Source organism: Desmodus rotundus, chromosome X (assembly GCF_022682495.2).
Source record: "Desmodus rotundus isolate HL8 chromosome X, HLdesRot8A.1, whole genome shotgun sequence".
In the NCBI taxonomy this organism is placed as follows: Eukaryota; Metazoa; Chordata; class Mammalia; order Chiroptera; family Phyllostomidae; genus Desmodus; species Desmodus rotundus.
This window is the reverse complement of record NC_071400.1, coordinates 21,201,902-21,219,148: the sequence shown is the minus strand read 5'-3', so window position 1 is coordinate 21,219,148 and position 17,247 is coordinate 21,201,902. Positions and strand designations below refer to the sequence as shown.

The 17,247-nt window shown below is 41.9% G+C and overlaps 1 protein-coding gene across 1 annotated transcript; it reads left to right on the top strand.

Moving 5' to 3' along the window:
- Window positions 1–705: 705 nt before the first annotated feature.
- On the top strand, window positions 706–12,709 carry RBMX2 (RNA binding motif protein X-linked 2). Its single transcript, XM_024566756.3, has 6 exons — window positions 706–830; window positions 1,057–1,172; window positions 2,884–2,935; window positions 7,891–8,020; window positions 10,225–10,402; window positions 11,310–12,709. Exons 1-6 carry the CDS (start codon window positions 826–828, stop codon window positions 11,801–11,803), a joined length of 975 nt encoding a protein of 324 aa, XP_024422524.2. The 5' UTR covers window positions 706–825; the 3' UTR covers window positions 11,804–12,709.
- The last annotated feature ends 4,538 nt before the right edge of the window (window positions 12,710–17,247 follow it).

Here is a 17,247-nt window from a genome sequence, read left to right as displayed (position 1 = left end):
GGTAACTACAGAATTTATGGGATTATTGTGAGGATCAAGGGGCCAATATATGCAAATGGCTTAGCACATAACCTAGCCCTAGCATTATCTACTGAAGTGTGAGGTATTAATTTAACAATATTAATTTCTGTCTTCTGCTTAAGTGCGAGACTGTGGAAACGGGTGAGTGTAGCAACTCTCACACAAAACTATGTATTCGAGTAAGCCTGTACAAGCTGAGTGGTCCATTACCTATGCGTTGGAATTGAGGAACAGAAAAGATTTACCCTCTCACATATCTTCTTTACTTTTCTGCTGTAACTCCTGAACAGTGGTGCTTTGATGGGTGTGTGTGTGTGTGTGTGTGTGTGTGTGTGTGTGTGTGATTGGCCTGAGTGGGGATTTGCACTGGGAGGGAAAGCTGGGAGTAAAGTCGTTATATCAGGCGCCTTTTTCAAACATTCATTCAGCAAACATTTAGTTAACGCAATCACTGCCCGGCATCGTCCAGGAACTGGGGATTTTGTAGTAGACCAGGCTCACACCCTTCCCCCATTTCACAGGGAAAGGTAGCTAGGTAGCCGAGAAAAATTTACTGGAAGAGCTAATTCCGTCCCCACCCCTCTGCCCGAAGAATGACGCCACTGCTTGCACTAGTGCGCAGGCGTCGTGCCCGCGGGTCGCCGGGCTGTCGCGAGCAGCGGAGGAAACGCTAGCAGCAGCGGAGCACTTCCGGCGCAGCGCGAGCTACGCAGAGTTGATTGGGCGCGCCACACCAGGGTCGCGCATGCGCCCCGCAGCCACGACCATAGAGACTTTCGCCGTCTTGAGCGCGAACCTGCGGAGATGAAGTAAGGCCTCCGCTTCTTTTAAGGGGGGGCGGTGGTGAGCTGTGGGGACCGTGGGGATCGGTTGGGGGTGGGCCGCTGGGATTGACCCACCGGGCTGATGTGGTAGAGCATCTGCCAGGCCGGGGGCGGGAGTGGCTCGAAGACAAGAAAATTAGACTCCTAGTTTTGCTCTCCTTACCCCAGGCTAGGTCGCACTTACTTGTCCACTTTTCTGCCCCCTGTGCAGCCCTTTAACAAAAGTGAAGCTGATCAATGAGCTGAATGAACGTGAGTTCCAGCTCGGGGTGGCGGATGAGGTGTCCTGGCACTCCGAGTACAAAGACAGCGCCTGGATCTTCCTGGGTGAGGTTCACGTCTTTCTCCCGTACTGCTCATTCCCTCCTGCCTTGCTTCGTAACATTTCAGCTTTTCCGCTCTTCGTTCTGACATTCATCACCCACTTTCGTTTCTTTCTGCTGTCTGCCCATAAGTCTGTTTTCCATCTCTTTTCTCCCTCATGTCTAGTTTGCTCTGCCTGCCAAATCAGTGTTCTTATAGTTACAGGCTGCCATTCACTGTACCAAGAATTTTACCACTTTGTTTCTCAGACTGTTATTATTTTTATAGCTTTTTATTTTGCAGTTACAGTTGACATACAATATTATATTAGTTTTAGGTTTACAACATAGTGATCAGACGTTTATATAACTTACAAAGTGATCACCTGGTTAAGTCTGCTACCCATCCAACACCTTACATAGTTATTACAATATTATTGACTATATTCCTTATACTGTACTTCACATCCCTGTGACTGTTTTGTAACTACCAATTTGTACTTCTTTATTTTTTAAAGATTTTATTTATTTATTTTTAGAGAGAGGGGAAGGGAGGGAGAAAGAGAGGGAGAGAAACATTAATGTGTGGTTGCCTCTTGCACACCCCCTACTGGGGACCTGGCCCGCAACCCAGGCATGTGCCCTGACTGGGAATCAAACTGCTGACCCTTTGGTTCACAGGCCTGCACTCAATCCACTGAGCCACACCAGCCAGGACCGAATTTGTACTTCTTAATCCCTTCACCTTTTTCTCCCATCCCCCAACTTCCCTCCACTCTGGCAACAATCGGTCCATTCTCTGTATCCATGAGTCTGTTTCTGTTTTGTTTGTTCATTTATTTTGATGTTTAGATCCCACATATAAGTGAAATCATATGGTGTTTGTCTTTCTTTGTCTGAGATCATTATCATCATCCCCTTCCCCTCCTACAGCTGAGGAAACTGAGGCATTGAGAAGTTAATGGACTTTTTAAGGTCACATAGCTAGTAAGTGGAATATCCAGAACTATGGGATTCTAGAACTCATGGTCTTAACCACTATCACATATTACTGTTAATTCCCCCCCACCTCAGTCCCCTTCCTTCAGAATTCATTTTCCTTATCTGATTAGCTGCTGCCTTCTGTCCATGGTCATATTACCATCTCTACATTCACTTTGTGTCACACCCAGTAATTTGACAGCTTATTCAGAGACAATTGCACCAGTCATGGTGCTAAGCACTTTATATTCATTGTTTTATTTAATTCTTATAACAATTCGGTGAGGTAAGTATTCATATCTCCACTTTACAGGTGAGGAAGGAAACATTTGCAGGGGAGCTTATTTTCTGTGAAATGCTTAACAATTGCCTTTCTAAAATACTTAGTCTGTGTGAGGTGGAGTTAATATTTGCATATTTAAACTGATTTTGGATCTTAGATGTGAGCTGGTGAGTTCAAGATATGTTTGTGGAAGGAGAATTTTGTGCCGGAAACAGTCTGCTTTGTCCATAGAAGTTTAGGTATGAGGAGGATTGGTTTGGTAATGGTGACTTGGACCTTTGCACTCAGTCACCCCATGTGTGTACTACTGTTGCAGTGTATGTGCTTCTGTTGTTGCATTAGACTGTTAGTTATCCGAGGGCAGGTCCTGTGGCTTACTCCTGTTTGCACTCTCAGTGCCTGGCTTCATGTGTGGTATGTTATAGCCACTTGCTAAGTGTTTGTAGAACCGAAATGTGGTTTTCCCTTCTAGGAGGACTTCCTTATGAACTGACTGAAGGGGACATCATCTGTGTGTTCTCACAGTAAGTCTCCTTTCATTTCCTGCCTTCAGTGTTGTCAGAGTGGTTTGCTTCCATAATGCGTTTTTGTGGCATCACAAACACCATTTTTTTAAATTCTAGGCTGACTGGCATGGCTGCATGGGGAGGGCCAGAGCTCCTACTCTAGTCTAGGACAGTCACAGGACATGGTTCTAGAATTCTCCCAATGTGCAAAATCTAAGAAATTGGATGTTTTGGGGGGCAGTTTTGGGGATTCTGGTCTATTTTTACTGCTTTTTCACTGGGGATTTTTCAGCGTGGGCCTACACTGGAACAGACTGCAGCTCCCCCGAAGGTACCATGTTGGTCCATTTCCTCAGGCTCCTACAAACTAGGGGTAACTCATGGTGACAGGGTTGCTTCTGGGCCCACACCTGTGTGGCCTTGTAGAATTGGGGCAAAGCACCAAGGAATTGGTGAAAAAAATCAAAAGGTGTAGGCAGTAGTTTGCTTTCTTTGTTTCTAAATGAGTGTAAGGTTGGTGAGCAGAACCGATCGATCTCTTTACCCAGAGGCTGAGAATCACAGGCTCATGAGGAACACAAATAAATAGGAGAACCTCATGGTCTTCATTCTATGAGAAATAGCAGCAGCACTGGGTGGGAGAGGGACTTGGCAGCTCACAGTGGTAGTGGCGGCTGGTAAAGGAGGGGCTGGGCATAACCCTAGAGCCACACAGAGTGATTAGACAGTTCAAAGGGCCAGAGGGCCTCGGCAGCTCACAAGAGCAGAGGGCCATGGCTCCCCTGGGTTGTGTAGCCCGCAGGGGCAGAGAGCTGTTGCAGAGAAGTTGGACAGCATGTACAGGCAGAACACCATGGCAAACGGTGTAGCAAGCATGCACAACCAGCATACCCTGGCAGAGACATTGCCATGGCAGGGGATGGCTGTGGTCATTCCATAGGCAGAAGGCCCTGGCTGAGTGGTTGGGCAGCATACAGGGCAGAAGGCCATGGGAAAGAAATTGGGCAACACACATGAGAGGGCCGTGGTGGAAGCCCTGGGCAGCCCACACACAGGCAGAGGGCCATGGCAGGGGTAGAGGTTGCTTCCTCCAACTTCTGGTCGTCAGGAAGTTCACGGCAGGTGCAGCCCATGATTTCCACCCCTTCATGGGACCTCTAACAGCCTTGCATCTAGGAGATGCTTTTGTCTTATTTGCATTGATTGATCATCAGCTAGTGTCTGTGTTTATTCTGATTCTCTGTTGTGGCTACACACATTGCTGTCCATGAGGATTGCCTTTGTCACTGATGACAATGGCTTTCAAAAAAATATTTTATTTTCTGAGTATCAAAGTAATGTATAGTCATTATGGAAAGTTTGGTGAAAAGAAAAGGTATAAAGAAGAAAATAAAAAGCACTTTAATGAAAACTGTTTACAATTTGGTGTACTTCTTTATTATCTTTTAAAAATGTTGGGCATAATTTTCAATATTTTGCTGTTATAAATTATATTGCCACATCCATTGTGTTACCTACATCTTTGTATGCATCCCTGATGGTTTCCTTGGTGAAATTACTGGATCCAGACGTCAGCATTTTTAAGATGTTTTATAAACATTGCCATATTGCTCTCTGAAAAGGTTATATCAATTTCCACTCTCACTCGAATGCTTATTTTTCTGACTCCTAATCAGCAACGGTTATCTTAAAAAATATTTGCCATATGGCTTCTCATTTTATTTTACTTTGCCTTTATTTCAACATCAGTGAGGTAGAACATTTTTTCATAGATTTACAAGCCATTATTATTTCTTTTTTGTTAATTGTCTATTCATATCCTTTGCTTGTTTTTTTCTGTTGGCATGTTACTTGTTTTCTTATTGACTACAAGAGCCCTTCATTTATTAAGGATATTAACTCTTTGTTATAACACTTTGTCGTGTATTGTGTTACTATGGATTTGTTTTTTAAACGTTTGGTGTGTTATACTACAGTGCCATCATTGTTATTTCTCAATGCTCAAATTGTTCCAATTTGGTCTATTAGGAGTCCTTTCAAGCCAGCTTCTATAATCTTCTTTCTTTAACATTTTCTTTTGAAATAATTCCAGGCTTAAAATTGAAAAGTTATAAAATGGTATAAAGGATACCTATCTCCCTTTTCCTCAGAGCCCCCAGATGTTAGCATTTTACCACGTTTGCTTTATTGTTACTTCTCTCCACGAATACATATTATTTTTTTCTGAACCATTTGAGAGTCAGTTGCAGACCTGATGCCCATTGATCTCTAAATTCTTTGATATGTATTTTCCTCAAAACAAGACATTCTCTGGTTTAATCTCAGTGTAGTGATCAAATTCAGGAAATCGACACTGATACAATAATATTATCTATAGACTTTATTCAACTCTACCAGTTATCCTGATGATGTCCTTTATAGCAAAAGGAGAAAGAATAGCTTTCTGATCCTTAATCTCTGAAGTAAATTGCAAATAATATTTTCTCCTAGTTTGTCATTTGTCTTCTGACTTTGCTTATTGTGATTTTATGCTATGCAGAATTCTTATTTTTATTTTATATATTCATTCATGTGTTTAAATTATGTTATGGTAAAATGGACTTTTTAGGAGGTGTACAGTCCTATGAGTTTTAATACAGGAAAGATTTGTGTGATTATTCCCACAATTAGGGTGGAGGACAGTTCCAAAAACTCCCTCATGCTGTCACTTTATAGTCTCCCCCTCTGGTATTTTATGTGGTCAAATTTATGTGGTCCTTTTTAATTGCTCCTGGATTTTGAGTCATAATTAGAAAGTATTTCTCCCTACCCACCCATCTGTGTCCTTGTCTAGTACTTGTATGGTTTCAATTTCATACATTGAACTCTCTGCTCCATTTAGAGTCATTTTGATATATAGCGTGAGATATGGATCCAATTTCTTGTGTGTTTTTTTTTTTTTCAAATGGCTATCCAGTTGTCCCAACAATATTATAAAAATGCCTGTATTTTCCCCCAACAAATTGGGATGCCATCCTTATCATATATTATTTTTCCATATATACCTAAGTCTCTTTCTTGGTTTCCTATTCTGTTTTATTGGTCTGTCTGTCTCTTCATGTGCCAGTACCACACTAATTAATCATAGAAGCTTTTCAGTGTGTATAATATCTGGGAGAGTTACTCCTCCCTATTTTTTAAAAGTTTTTCCAGCTATTCTGTTAATTTTTCCACAATAACTAGAATCACCTTATCTAGCTCCAGGGGAAAAACACAACTTGTATTTAAAGTTGGGATTACATTAAATTTCAGTATTAATTTTGGGGAAGATTTTGATATCTTTATGATGTTGACTCATTTTATCCAAGAACAAGGGATGTTTTTATATTTGTTTAAATGTATGTTTGTATCTTTCAGCAGCTTAAAAATTTTTCTTTATATAGGCTTTATACATTGATTATATGTTTTAATATCGATCTGATTGATCTAATGTGATTATTGCTTGTATGTAAGAGGATGACTTATTTTTGTTAACTTCATATCCTGGCACCTTACTGAATTGTTCTACTGTTTGTTTTTATCATTGATTCTCTTGGGTTTTCTATACTACTACTATATATGATCTTAAAATAGAGATAGTTTTACTACTTCTTTTTTTCATTTCTTATATCTGTTTTCTACTAATTGCATTGGCTAATACCTGCAATGTTAAATAGTGTTAAATAGTTCCTGATCTTAGCTGAATCATCTCTAGTAATTTCTATTAAGTAAGATGCTGGATTTCAGGCCCAGGTGTGTGTATGCGATCGTGTTATATAATGTATCCATCAATTCCCATTTTATTTTTATGACTTTTTAAAAAAATTATGATGCTTAAACTTATCTGGAATGTATTTTTGGATAAGGAGTAAGGTAGAATTTTATTAACTCTCATGTGCTTTACTTAGATTTGCTTTCTTTTATATTCATTTTTCCTTTTTTAACAGTACACTGCTTTAAGGTTACAGATTTTCCTGAGTATGGTTTTAGCTGCATCCCATAACTCTTGGTATATATTATTATTCTCATTTTTGTAATTGTCTAAATAGTCTGCCACTGACTTTTTCTTTATTATGTTTCATTTTCTCTTTCATTCATTTGTTAACCAGGATAGTAGGTTTCAGGTTCTAAGTTTATTTTGAGGCCTATGCTATAGTCAGTTGTAATACATGTGTCATAGATTCTTGAAAAGAAAGTGTTGTTTTCTATAAGATTCAAATATATCTACATCTACTAGTCTGACAGTAATATATGTATTAGTTATATGTATATTTGTATTTCTATTACATAATTATATATTAATTATATTAATTTATCTGACCTTATTTTTGTCAACTTTGTGTTATAAAATGGTATGTTAAAATCTCTCATAATTTTCACTTAGTTTCTCTTTGTATTTCTAATACTTTTTAATTTTTATTAATTTATGAATAAAATTTCATGACTTACACTTTTGTTATGTTTTAGGACCTTTGGGGGGGCTTGAATTTATTTTTTATTTTAATTGGGTATTCTTGCTATATACTTGTCTAATTTTTTATTTTTAACCTTTCTTTTTTTTAAAATTTTTATTGTTATTCAATTACAGTTGTATGCCTTTTCTCCCCATCCCTCCACCCCACCCCGGCTGAACCCACCTCCCTCCCCCACCTCCACCCTCCCCCTTGGTTTTATCCATGTGTCCTTTATAGTAGTTCCTGTAATCCCCTCTTCCCACTGTCCACCTCCCCCCCCCAGCTATTGTTAAATTGTTCTTAACTTCAATGTCTCTGGTTATATTTTGTTTGCTTTTTTCTTCTATTGATTATGTTCCAGTTAAAGGTGAGATCATATGGTATCTTGTTTTAGATGTTTTTCCTGTGCAAACTATATTATTTGAATTTTGTTTGTCATCCAATCTGAAAGTTTTTGCATTTTAAACCAATAGTGTCTTTATTCTTTTATAAAATAAATAGATATGGGGAGATTGTTAACATTAATCTGGTACGGGACAAGAAGACTGGGAAATCCAAAGGATTCTGTTTCCTCTGCTATGAAGACCAGAGGAGCACCATTCTGGCTGTTGATAATTTTAATGGGATCAAGGTGAGTGTTCTTACCGAGCAAGATTTGGCTAGACTTTTAATCTTATAGTGGTTTGGTTTCATTTTTCACTTAATCTCCACAGGCTCAAGGACAGTACTGGTCAGCTGAGTGTGCTGTGAGGGTTTGAGAGTGGTGGGGACATACTGACCAGTAAATAATCCCAGGAAATAATTCTGCTTGCTCATGACCTTCCATCCTATTCCTTTCCCCCATCTCTAACAGCTGTTTCTCTAGGAGTATAGGAACCACCCCCCCACCTCCCCCCCCCCCCCCCCGCCTCTATTTCTTACCTTTTCATCCTTCACATTCCACTCTTATCTCTGGTTTGTTGGAGAACAAAGAGACTAGAAGAACACTGCTCTTCCTTGCTGTCCTATGGCAGGGGATTTAGGGTTCTATCATGGCTTCATGACCTAGGACAGTTCTATATGTCTGTCACATGTCTCCACTGACTTAGCGATCAGTACTGGGCCCTGGATAGTCTCTAGTTAAAAATCTGATGACAAAGTCTGCAAAAGTAACTCATTCTGAAGTTTTCTCTCCTCTGTTCCCAATAAATCCAACCCTTGTAAGTGAGACACTGGGCTAAGAAAAGGGAATGGGTAAAGTCAGGCTTATCTGTGCTCCACAGAGTCCCTGCACTCATTTAGGTAAAGCACTGCAGTTGAACAGGCATTGTCTCAGGCTAGGAGGTGACTCTTGAGTTGGAGAGTTTGTCACTGATTGCACAGTGTGGAACAGTTGGAGACTATAAAACAGGGTGGAACAAGGTTCCAGGCTTGCTTTTTATTAATCCTCACCTGAGAACATTTTTCATTGCTTCTAGAGAGAGGGGAAGGGAGAAACATTGATGTAAGAGAGAAACATCGATTGGTTGCCTCCTGTGTGCACCTGGACTGGGGATCGAACCACAACGTGGGTATGTGCCCTGACCGGGAATTGAACCCACAACCTTTTGGTTATAGGACAATGCTCCAACCCGCTGAGCCACACCGGCCAGGGCAAGGCTTGATTTTTAAGACAGCCAGCAGTCAAAGGGAGTTACCATAAAAGGAAGGTTTTCAAGATGTTTTGAAATGGGGAATAGGAAAGATGACAGGAGCTGCTTGGGCCCAAGGTAAGAATAAAAATGTGCTATTGTATTAGAAGTATAAAAGCCAGACTTTTCAAATTTCAGATGGGTTTGCCTATAGAATAAGTCAGTATCTGCCTGAATGTTTTTGTTTTATTTATTTATGTATTTATTTTTATTTATTTATTTTTTTAATGTAATGCTTTTTATTAAAACAAATCAGGGTTGGCATTTTTAATTTATCACTTTGTAGGTAAGACGTTTGCATTATATCCTATTGTGCAGATTTCATAAAAAAAGAACAGTATTAAATTCTTTTGAGACAGTGGAATGGACTCTAACTTTCTTAACAATTCTGCATTTAGTTGAGTATGAATGTTTTTGTTTTAAGTGAGGGGTTAATTTTTTTTTTTTTCTCAGCTGGAGAGTATGATTCACATTGAAAGTATCAGTGTGAGCCAGTTGTTTTGGGAAGGTGGGCGTGGAGCAAGATGTGAGGGCTTAAGAAAAAGGACCTGCCTTTTCAGTACTAGATGAATTAACCAAGTGATTAAATATAGCCAGAAAAAAAGGAAAAACAAAATAAGACAGTGGTCTTTCTAGATTCCTTCCCCCCTCCTGACTGCTGGTCTACCTTGGCCTCATCCTAATTGCTGTGTCGAGGAAGCAACTGTAGTACTGGGTTCAATTTCAAGATTTCTTTTAGCTGCCAAGGTATATTTCACTATAAATTAATGGTACAGATTGAGGCTAATTCACTGTTTGTGCATCGAGATTATCACACTTTCCTATGCTGCTTGTGGACAGAACTTCCCGGTCTTTTTCATTCATGGCATATGTAAGGCCTGAAGATATTAGTATGGCACCCTGGGGTAAGTGTGGAAGCTACCTAGTACAACTGCCCCATGGCTCCAGCTGCCCCAAGCCCCCACCTGGCTGTCCTGAGAGCTGAGCGAATTAATATCTAGGTATGTGTTGTGACACACCAGTTAGGTCTGTTTTAGAGATTTTCCCAGAAACAGAATAGCAGGAAGGTTATGGGTGTAGTTCATACCATGGCTCTCTCTGCAACTGGGTTCATGTGCTTTGATAGGACGACTGTCTTTGCTGAAGCATTGCCTGTCTATCTTAGATCAAAGGAAGAACTATCCGAGTAGATCATGTGTCTAACTATCGGGCTCCTAAGGACTTAGAAGATATGGATACTGTGACCAAAGAGCTCCAGAATAAGGGCTGTGGGGCTCGCACCCCCTCACAGAACTCATCTGAGGGCTCTGAAGATGACAAACCCACCAAAAAACACAAAAAAGGTAAAGCGTTAGGACCTAAGAGGAGATTTTGGGTAGTGTTAGTGTTTGATCTTCCTAGCAGTCGCTGAGACTTGATAATCAATTCTTAAGTGTAGAGGAGGTGAAGATGTGGGGAACCTTATTTGAATGGGGAAAGGAGAGGTAGTTTCAGCAGAAGGCTAATATTATGGGTTGCATTATGTCCCTTAAAATTCATACATTGAAGTCCTAGCCTCTAGTACCTCAGAAAGTTACTGTATTTGGAAGTAGGGACTTTTAAGAGGTAATTAAGTGTAGGAATTGCCTTATACAACAGCTTGGCACGTCACGGGTGACAGATTGAACTTGGCTTCTCAGAGGCACTCTTCTGGCAGGCTAGACTGTCACACTGCTGCCAAGGATGCTTTCCTTTTACGTAGCCTCCGTCTCCTCCATTTGCCTTTTTTGTTTTAAAGATTTTATTTATTTTTTAGAGAGAGGGGAAGGGAGGGAGAAAGAGAGGGAGAGAAACATCAGTGTGTGGTTGCCTCTCATGTACCCCCCTACTGGGGACCTGGCCTGCCACCCAGGCATGTGCCCTGACTGGGAATCAAACTGGTGACCCTTTGGTTTGCCTGCCAGCGCTCAATCCACTTTGCCACACCAGCCAGGGCTCCATTTGCCTTTTCTTTCTTTGTTTTTTTAGAAGTCATGGTGGGGTTGAAAGATTTAATTTATTTTTTTTCTTTTCACCTAACAATTTTTGTTATATCTGAAGTCACATGTATTCATTACATAATGAGGAGAGTTTGAATTTAGGGATTGTATCCTCTGCTGAAAAGAGTTTGCAAAAATCCTGCTTGGTACGAATCAAGCTTAAGAGTGTTTAAACACTGCACTATAGATCCATTTTCCTTTTCTTATTGATTGCATCCTTTTCTTCCTCCAGACAAAAAGGAGAAAAAGAAGAAAAAGAAAGACAAAGAGAAGACTGAACGGGAGGTACTGGCAGAGCAGCCAGCCTCCTCTTCAACTCCCGGAAGCAAGACGATAAAGGGGAAGGATGATCCTGGCTCTAAAAAGCACAGCAGCAAGAACTCAGAGCGGGGTCAGAAGCCAGAGTCCAGGGAGGTGTGGAAGAACCACCTTAGCTCCCCTGAGGTCAGGACAGCCTGTCGAGGGGGAGCAGAGGACCGGGAGAGGGAGCTGAAGAAGGAGAAGCCTAAGCACGAGCACAAGTCCTCAAGCAGGAGGGAAGAAAGAGAAAAAAACAGGGATAGGGACAGAGTTCGAAGCTCAGACACACACTCTGGCCGGCACGAGGGGCATAGCCATAGAAGTAGAAGTAGAAGTAGGAGCCGAGATAAATCCCATAGGCCTAAAAAGGCACGGCACTCCCGAGACCTGGACCCCTCAAATCCCAGTGAGCGCAGACATCACTGAAGCTGCAGCCTGGGCAGCTGCTTGATAGAATTAAAATGAACTGCATTTTAAAAAGGCAATCAGATTCGGTTACACTTTTACTGTTTCTGTGTGTAAAATCTCTGAGGCTGCATTCTTCCATCCCTTGAGTATTAAAGTCATTGAGAGAACTGTACTTTCAAGAGCCGAATGTCCTGGAGTTTTGAGCAAAATCCATTGTCCCTGGGAATATGCTTGGTATTTATTAGAGTATGTATCCTAAAATTGGGTTCGTAAGTGTGGCCCTTGAATTTATGACCCCAGTTAATGATGAAATGTTCAGGAAAGGGGAAATGCCAGGTAACTCAAGAATTCTAGCCTTTATTCTAGATGTTAAGAGCCTTTTCAGTTACCTTTCCAGTTGGCAGGTAGACCCATAGAGCAGAGAAATGCGGCTTAACTAGGTTTAGACAGCTCGATGTGAATGTGATGATCCGTAGCATCAACTCGATCCCTCCCTACCCCTTCCTGTATTTGAAAATGTAAACATCTTTTTTTTTTTTGCTTTTTTCATTGCTATATGTCTCTGCATTTTTTCCTTGCAATTTATTTATTTATTTATTTTTATTGAGGTGAAATTTCACATGACATGAAACTATTTTAACTCCTATCTAGTTCCAAAACATTTTCATCACTCCGTAATGAAATCCTGTACCCATTAAGCAGTTATTCTGTATTCCCTCCTCCTTGTCCCTGGCAACCACCGATATGCTTTCCATTTCTATGAATTTACCTGTTCTGCACAGTTTATATAAATGAAATTATATAATATGTGACCTTTTGTGTCTCTATCTTTTACTTAGTATGTTTTCAAGGTTCATCCAATGTTTCAGCATGTATCAGTACTTCATTTCTATTTATGGCTGAATAAAATCTCATTGTGTGGATATACTACATTTTGTTTATCCATTTTTCAGTGGATGGATTTGGGTTGGTTAGCCAGCTTGCTTTCTATGTTCCAGACATAGCAGGCTACTTTGGGGTTTACTCTGCTTTTCACGTGGCTGCTCTTGCTGGGATGGGAACACCCTGTCCACTCCATTGCATATCTATCTCGTCTGCTTGACAGTTCTTTCCCATTGTGACAGTGTTGTCTTTCTGTTTTAGCAATCAGTCATTTAGGAGTTTGGTAGGAACTAGCTCACAGGATCTTACACTCCTGCTGAATTATAAAAATTGAAGTTTGGACCCTCTGAAACCGGACTAGAGCTTTAATAATGAGTACACTAAGTTAGGTTACCTGATGTGTTAGTTTGGCTTTTAGATATGTAAGTTTTCTTTTCTTTTTTTTTTTTGACTGCTGGGAAGCAGGGTGTGGGGGTGGGGGTGAAGCCTGCCAAGAGGGAATTGGAGGAGTCTGGGAAAGCTGTCAGACTGATGGAGGTCTGACCCATGGAGAAGAGGGGGAAGTAAAGAAAAAGTTGGGTAGGAAAAGTCTTAGACTGCTGTGGAGTTCTAAGAATGTTTCAGCAAAAGCAATGGTGAGTCCTTGAGCCAAAGTTGCCTGTCAGAGGAATCCTGCTAGATCAGCCTTGGTAAGCAGGAGTTCTTGCTGCAGAGCCTTCATCGGTCATGTGACCACTCTGCTTGTGTGTCCATCATGCCAGTTGTTTGGTAGCCATTAAAGAAGGCCCATTCACCTGGCTGAATCATTTTGTCTGCTTGGTGGTTTAGTGCCTTTTCCATGGCAGATGCTCTCTGACAGGCATTATTACGTAATGGCAGAAATCTTCACACTTTGCCTGTACCCGCATGTCAGTCCACAGCCTTTACACCAGACCGCCTCGTCTCTGACTTTCCAGCCCTTCTTCTTCCAGGCTAACTAGATGGCCAGACTATTTACTATTGCCCAAGAATCTATATATTCAATAGTCTCACATCAGGCCACTTCTTAACCAAGTCAAGTGCACTGCTTGTGGTTCTGTCCATTGGAAAAATTTTCCTTTTCCACCCCAGAATGTGGCTTTAATGCAGACACTATTCATTTTCATTGCACCCACATACTGAGCTGACCTATCTGTAAACCAAACTCAAGCTGATCCTTCCTTAATCTGGTCATACAGGAACTCCCGAATAATACGATGGAGGTTATCAGTCTATCTTTTAGGTTTTCAGTAGTGGTACTGATCTGCTCCATCTCCCCTGGGATGTTACTTATATATGGCAAGGAACATGTATGTCTTATGCAGCTGTGGGGGCTGGTTAAGCAATCTGATATTTATAAGGCAGGCTGGCAGGCTGGAAACTCTTGGGCAGGAGCTGACACTGCCGTCCACAGGCAGAATTTCTTCAGGGAAATCTCAATTTTGCTGTTAAGGCCTTCAACTGGTTGGATGAGACCCACCCAAATGATGGAGGCTAATCTTAAAATCAACTAATTGTAGATGTTAACCACATCTACAAAGTACCTTTACAGCAACACCCGAGTTAGTGTTTGATTGACTAATTGGGTGCTGTAGTCGCAACTTGACACAGAAAAGTAACCATTACAATTTAGTCTCATTGATGATGGTAGGGAGGCAGTTTTAGAGATTTCCACTTGGCTTTCCTCATTGTGACAACTCGTAACCAACAGGCCATGGACCCACATGGGGGTTATTTTCAACCATCAACTCGATTGCAGCTACACACTTAAGGACTTGGAAACCACCACTGGGTAGGTCTGCAGGCCCACTGTGAGTCCTGTTTTAGCCAGCACTCCAGATACTACTTGGCTCTCAAAGCCCCTAGTCTAATAAGGGCCGTGATGAAGCTCCAGGTGCCTGGGTATCAATGTCAGCGTGGATCTTGAGTCCAGTATACCTCAAATGTCTGGCTGTCCTTTTGCCAGTGTACACATAGCCAAGTGAGTGGCTATAGGTCCCTTTGAGAAGTACTAGGGGAATCATCACCTACTCCATTGCTCTTCCTCCTAGGGACCCAGCTATCTCTTCCAGATCTGAGTATGGGCTGAAGTCTGGAAATTGAGCAAAGAATTAGGACTTCTTATTTGGGAAACCTTCCTCAACCCCCCTGCTCCTCTACACTTGTTTTCAGCCTGTAGAGCTTCAGCAATATTGTTCTTGGCTGTATGTCTATATTGTTCCTAAGGACACCACAGTCCATTTGCCATCTTAACTCCCTGTGGGCAAAGCCCACTTAGCTTCCCTTCAGACTTTGTGGTTTGTTTTGGTATTTGTGGCCTCCTGGCTTCTGGTGAGTAAGCACCTCTACCTGGTGTGGCTATTACTCTGGGGTCCCAGGTCTGTGATCATCTCTTACTGCCATCCCTGGCCTGGATGTAGCGATGCTGGTGCCCCTTGGGCCCTGCTGTGGAACAGTACTCTTTGGTGGGGTTTTTGCATGCCCACTTCCATCTGCCTTTTCATTCTTTTTTTTGCAATTTGTAAGGACAACTCAGGCAGTTTTCCTTTATTCAGTGGTGGCCATCACTTTCTCTGGGCCTGTAAAAGTCACCTTAGTAGAGAGTTGCCACCCATCTGGTTGTTGCCAGGGCATTAAATCCTCTGTTTGGAGGAAGTTCTCCTAGTCTATGAATTCTTGCTTTCTTGGCTCTGTTGACATATCCCCCTCAAAATCCAAACCCAGTGCTTCCTTGGTTCCTGGCAATCTATATATTCCTGTCAGCTAACTGTTGCATCTCTTTGGCATATATTCTTTATTAGGCCCAGACACTTCCCCAGCCATATTATGCTGGGATTTAACCTTAGTTATCAGCTTAGTAGCAAGAAGAGGGGCATCTGTTGCTTGTGGGAGGAGCAGCCTCTGCAGCATCTACCAGTTCAGGGCAAGTGCTAGCTCTTACTAGGGAAAAGTGGCCCTCTGTGAACTGAGAGCTGGGTGGGGGTGTCTGCAGAGCCAAAGCCATTAGGGGAGTCTGGCCAGATGTTCCCACCCATATTTCAGGGTCCCAGGATTTTCCAATCACAGGAAGACATGTTGTCCTGACTTCAGCAAAGCAGACCTGTAGCCTTTTTAAATACTGAGTATCTCAATGGAGTTTTACAACTCTCTTACGTCCTCCTCTCATTGTTGCTCCTTCACCATAGGAAGTAAGGGCCTCTTTGTAAACTCCATGAAAGCCCTCTGGCTCTCACACTTAGTCTTTAACTACTTATTAACTGTCATGCATTTATCATTACCCTGATGCTGGACCATATCCAGCAATTTCCTTGTCTGTGTAGACCTTATTCCTCCCATATTTTGCAAAAGTCTGAATCACCACTTTTTGCAAGGCCATTCTCAGTTTTTCCAGATCATCTCCAGAGAAATCTTTAGCAGTTGGACTGCCACCCTATACCTGGGACTGTCCATGACCCACAGCCCCCCTCAGGACAGTGACCATTTCGCTCACCAGGCAATGGCTGAAATGGTCCCAGAACCCCATCTCATCACAGCTTGTTTTCTTGGACCACCACTGGCACCATTTGTGTTAGTTTTGGTTCTCCAAGAAGCAGATGCCAAGATGGGATTAGATATATAAGAGATTTATTAGGGAAAATACCTGTGAAGGAAAATGGAGAGGGAGCCAGAGTAGTCAGGGAGAGCTAGCTGTCAGACTAGATGAAAGTTTAACCCGTGTGGAGGAGAGGGGGAAAGAAGAAAGAGTTAATAGGAAGTCTTGGACTATGTGGTGCAGTTCTAAGAATATTTTGGCAAAGCAGATGTATAACTTGGGAGAGGCAGCCCTCCATGAGCCCTGAGAATCCCTGTGCATTCTTGTTCAGGTCTTTAAAGCAAAGCTTATCTGTCTCCTGATACTGAGCCATTTCTGTAGGGCAAGATGACCACAGAGTGACTAACATTTAACTGTTCACTTCCCAGGGGAGGGCACTGGGTTTGCTCATTGCTCAAAAAATTCCAGGCCCTTGACCCCAGATTGCTCAGCTGTGTGATATATCTCACTGCATGGATAACATCCATCTGAGCCTGTTGCATGGCCCTGTGGGACTTGAGGGCAGGGGAACTGGCAAAACTACATTGATACTCATGCTGTTTCCTTTGTTGTAATATATTGTCTTGTTTTAATTCATTATGTCTTACTGTCTACTTTCTACACCTGTGAAGAAGTGTCAGGACTACTCTGTGCTATCCTTTTTCAGCTTGGGGTTCTTCCCTGACAGTATCCCTGACAGAAAGTCATCTGTTACGGGAGTTCTGCTTCTCTTAGGAATGGCCTGTCTTAATATTTATGCCACATACAGATATTGGCTGAGAGAAGCCCGTGGGAAGTGTGGCCTTCATGAAAACACAGTGATAGTGGATTTCAGCTGCAGCAGTATTGGATTTCTGAGCTCAGCAGCTGTGCCTGTCAGTCACTTATGCTCCCTGCCGTTCTAAGAATGCACATATACACCCTGCACTAGGCCCAGCCTGAAACAACCAGCTAGCCAATGGTTTTAGTTGGTCTTTGGGAAGAGTGAATG

What these genes read in the sequence shown, in the direction of transcription:
- RBMX2 (XM_024566756.3), top strand. An exon ending in CAGCGCCTGGATCTTCCTGG is followed by an intron (nt 1,173 to 2,883) that starts GTGAGGTTCACG and finishes TTTCCCTTCTAG; the next exon opens with GAGGACTTCCTTATGAACTG. An exon ending in ATAATTTTAATGGGATCAAG is followed by an intron (nt 8,021 to 10,224) that starts GTGAGTGTTCTT and finishes TGTCTATCTTAG; the next exon opens with ATCAAAGGAAGAACTATCCG.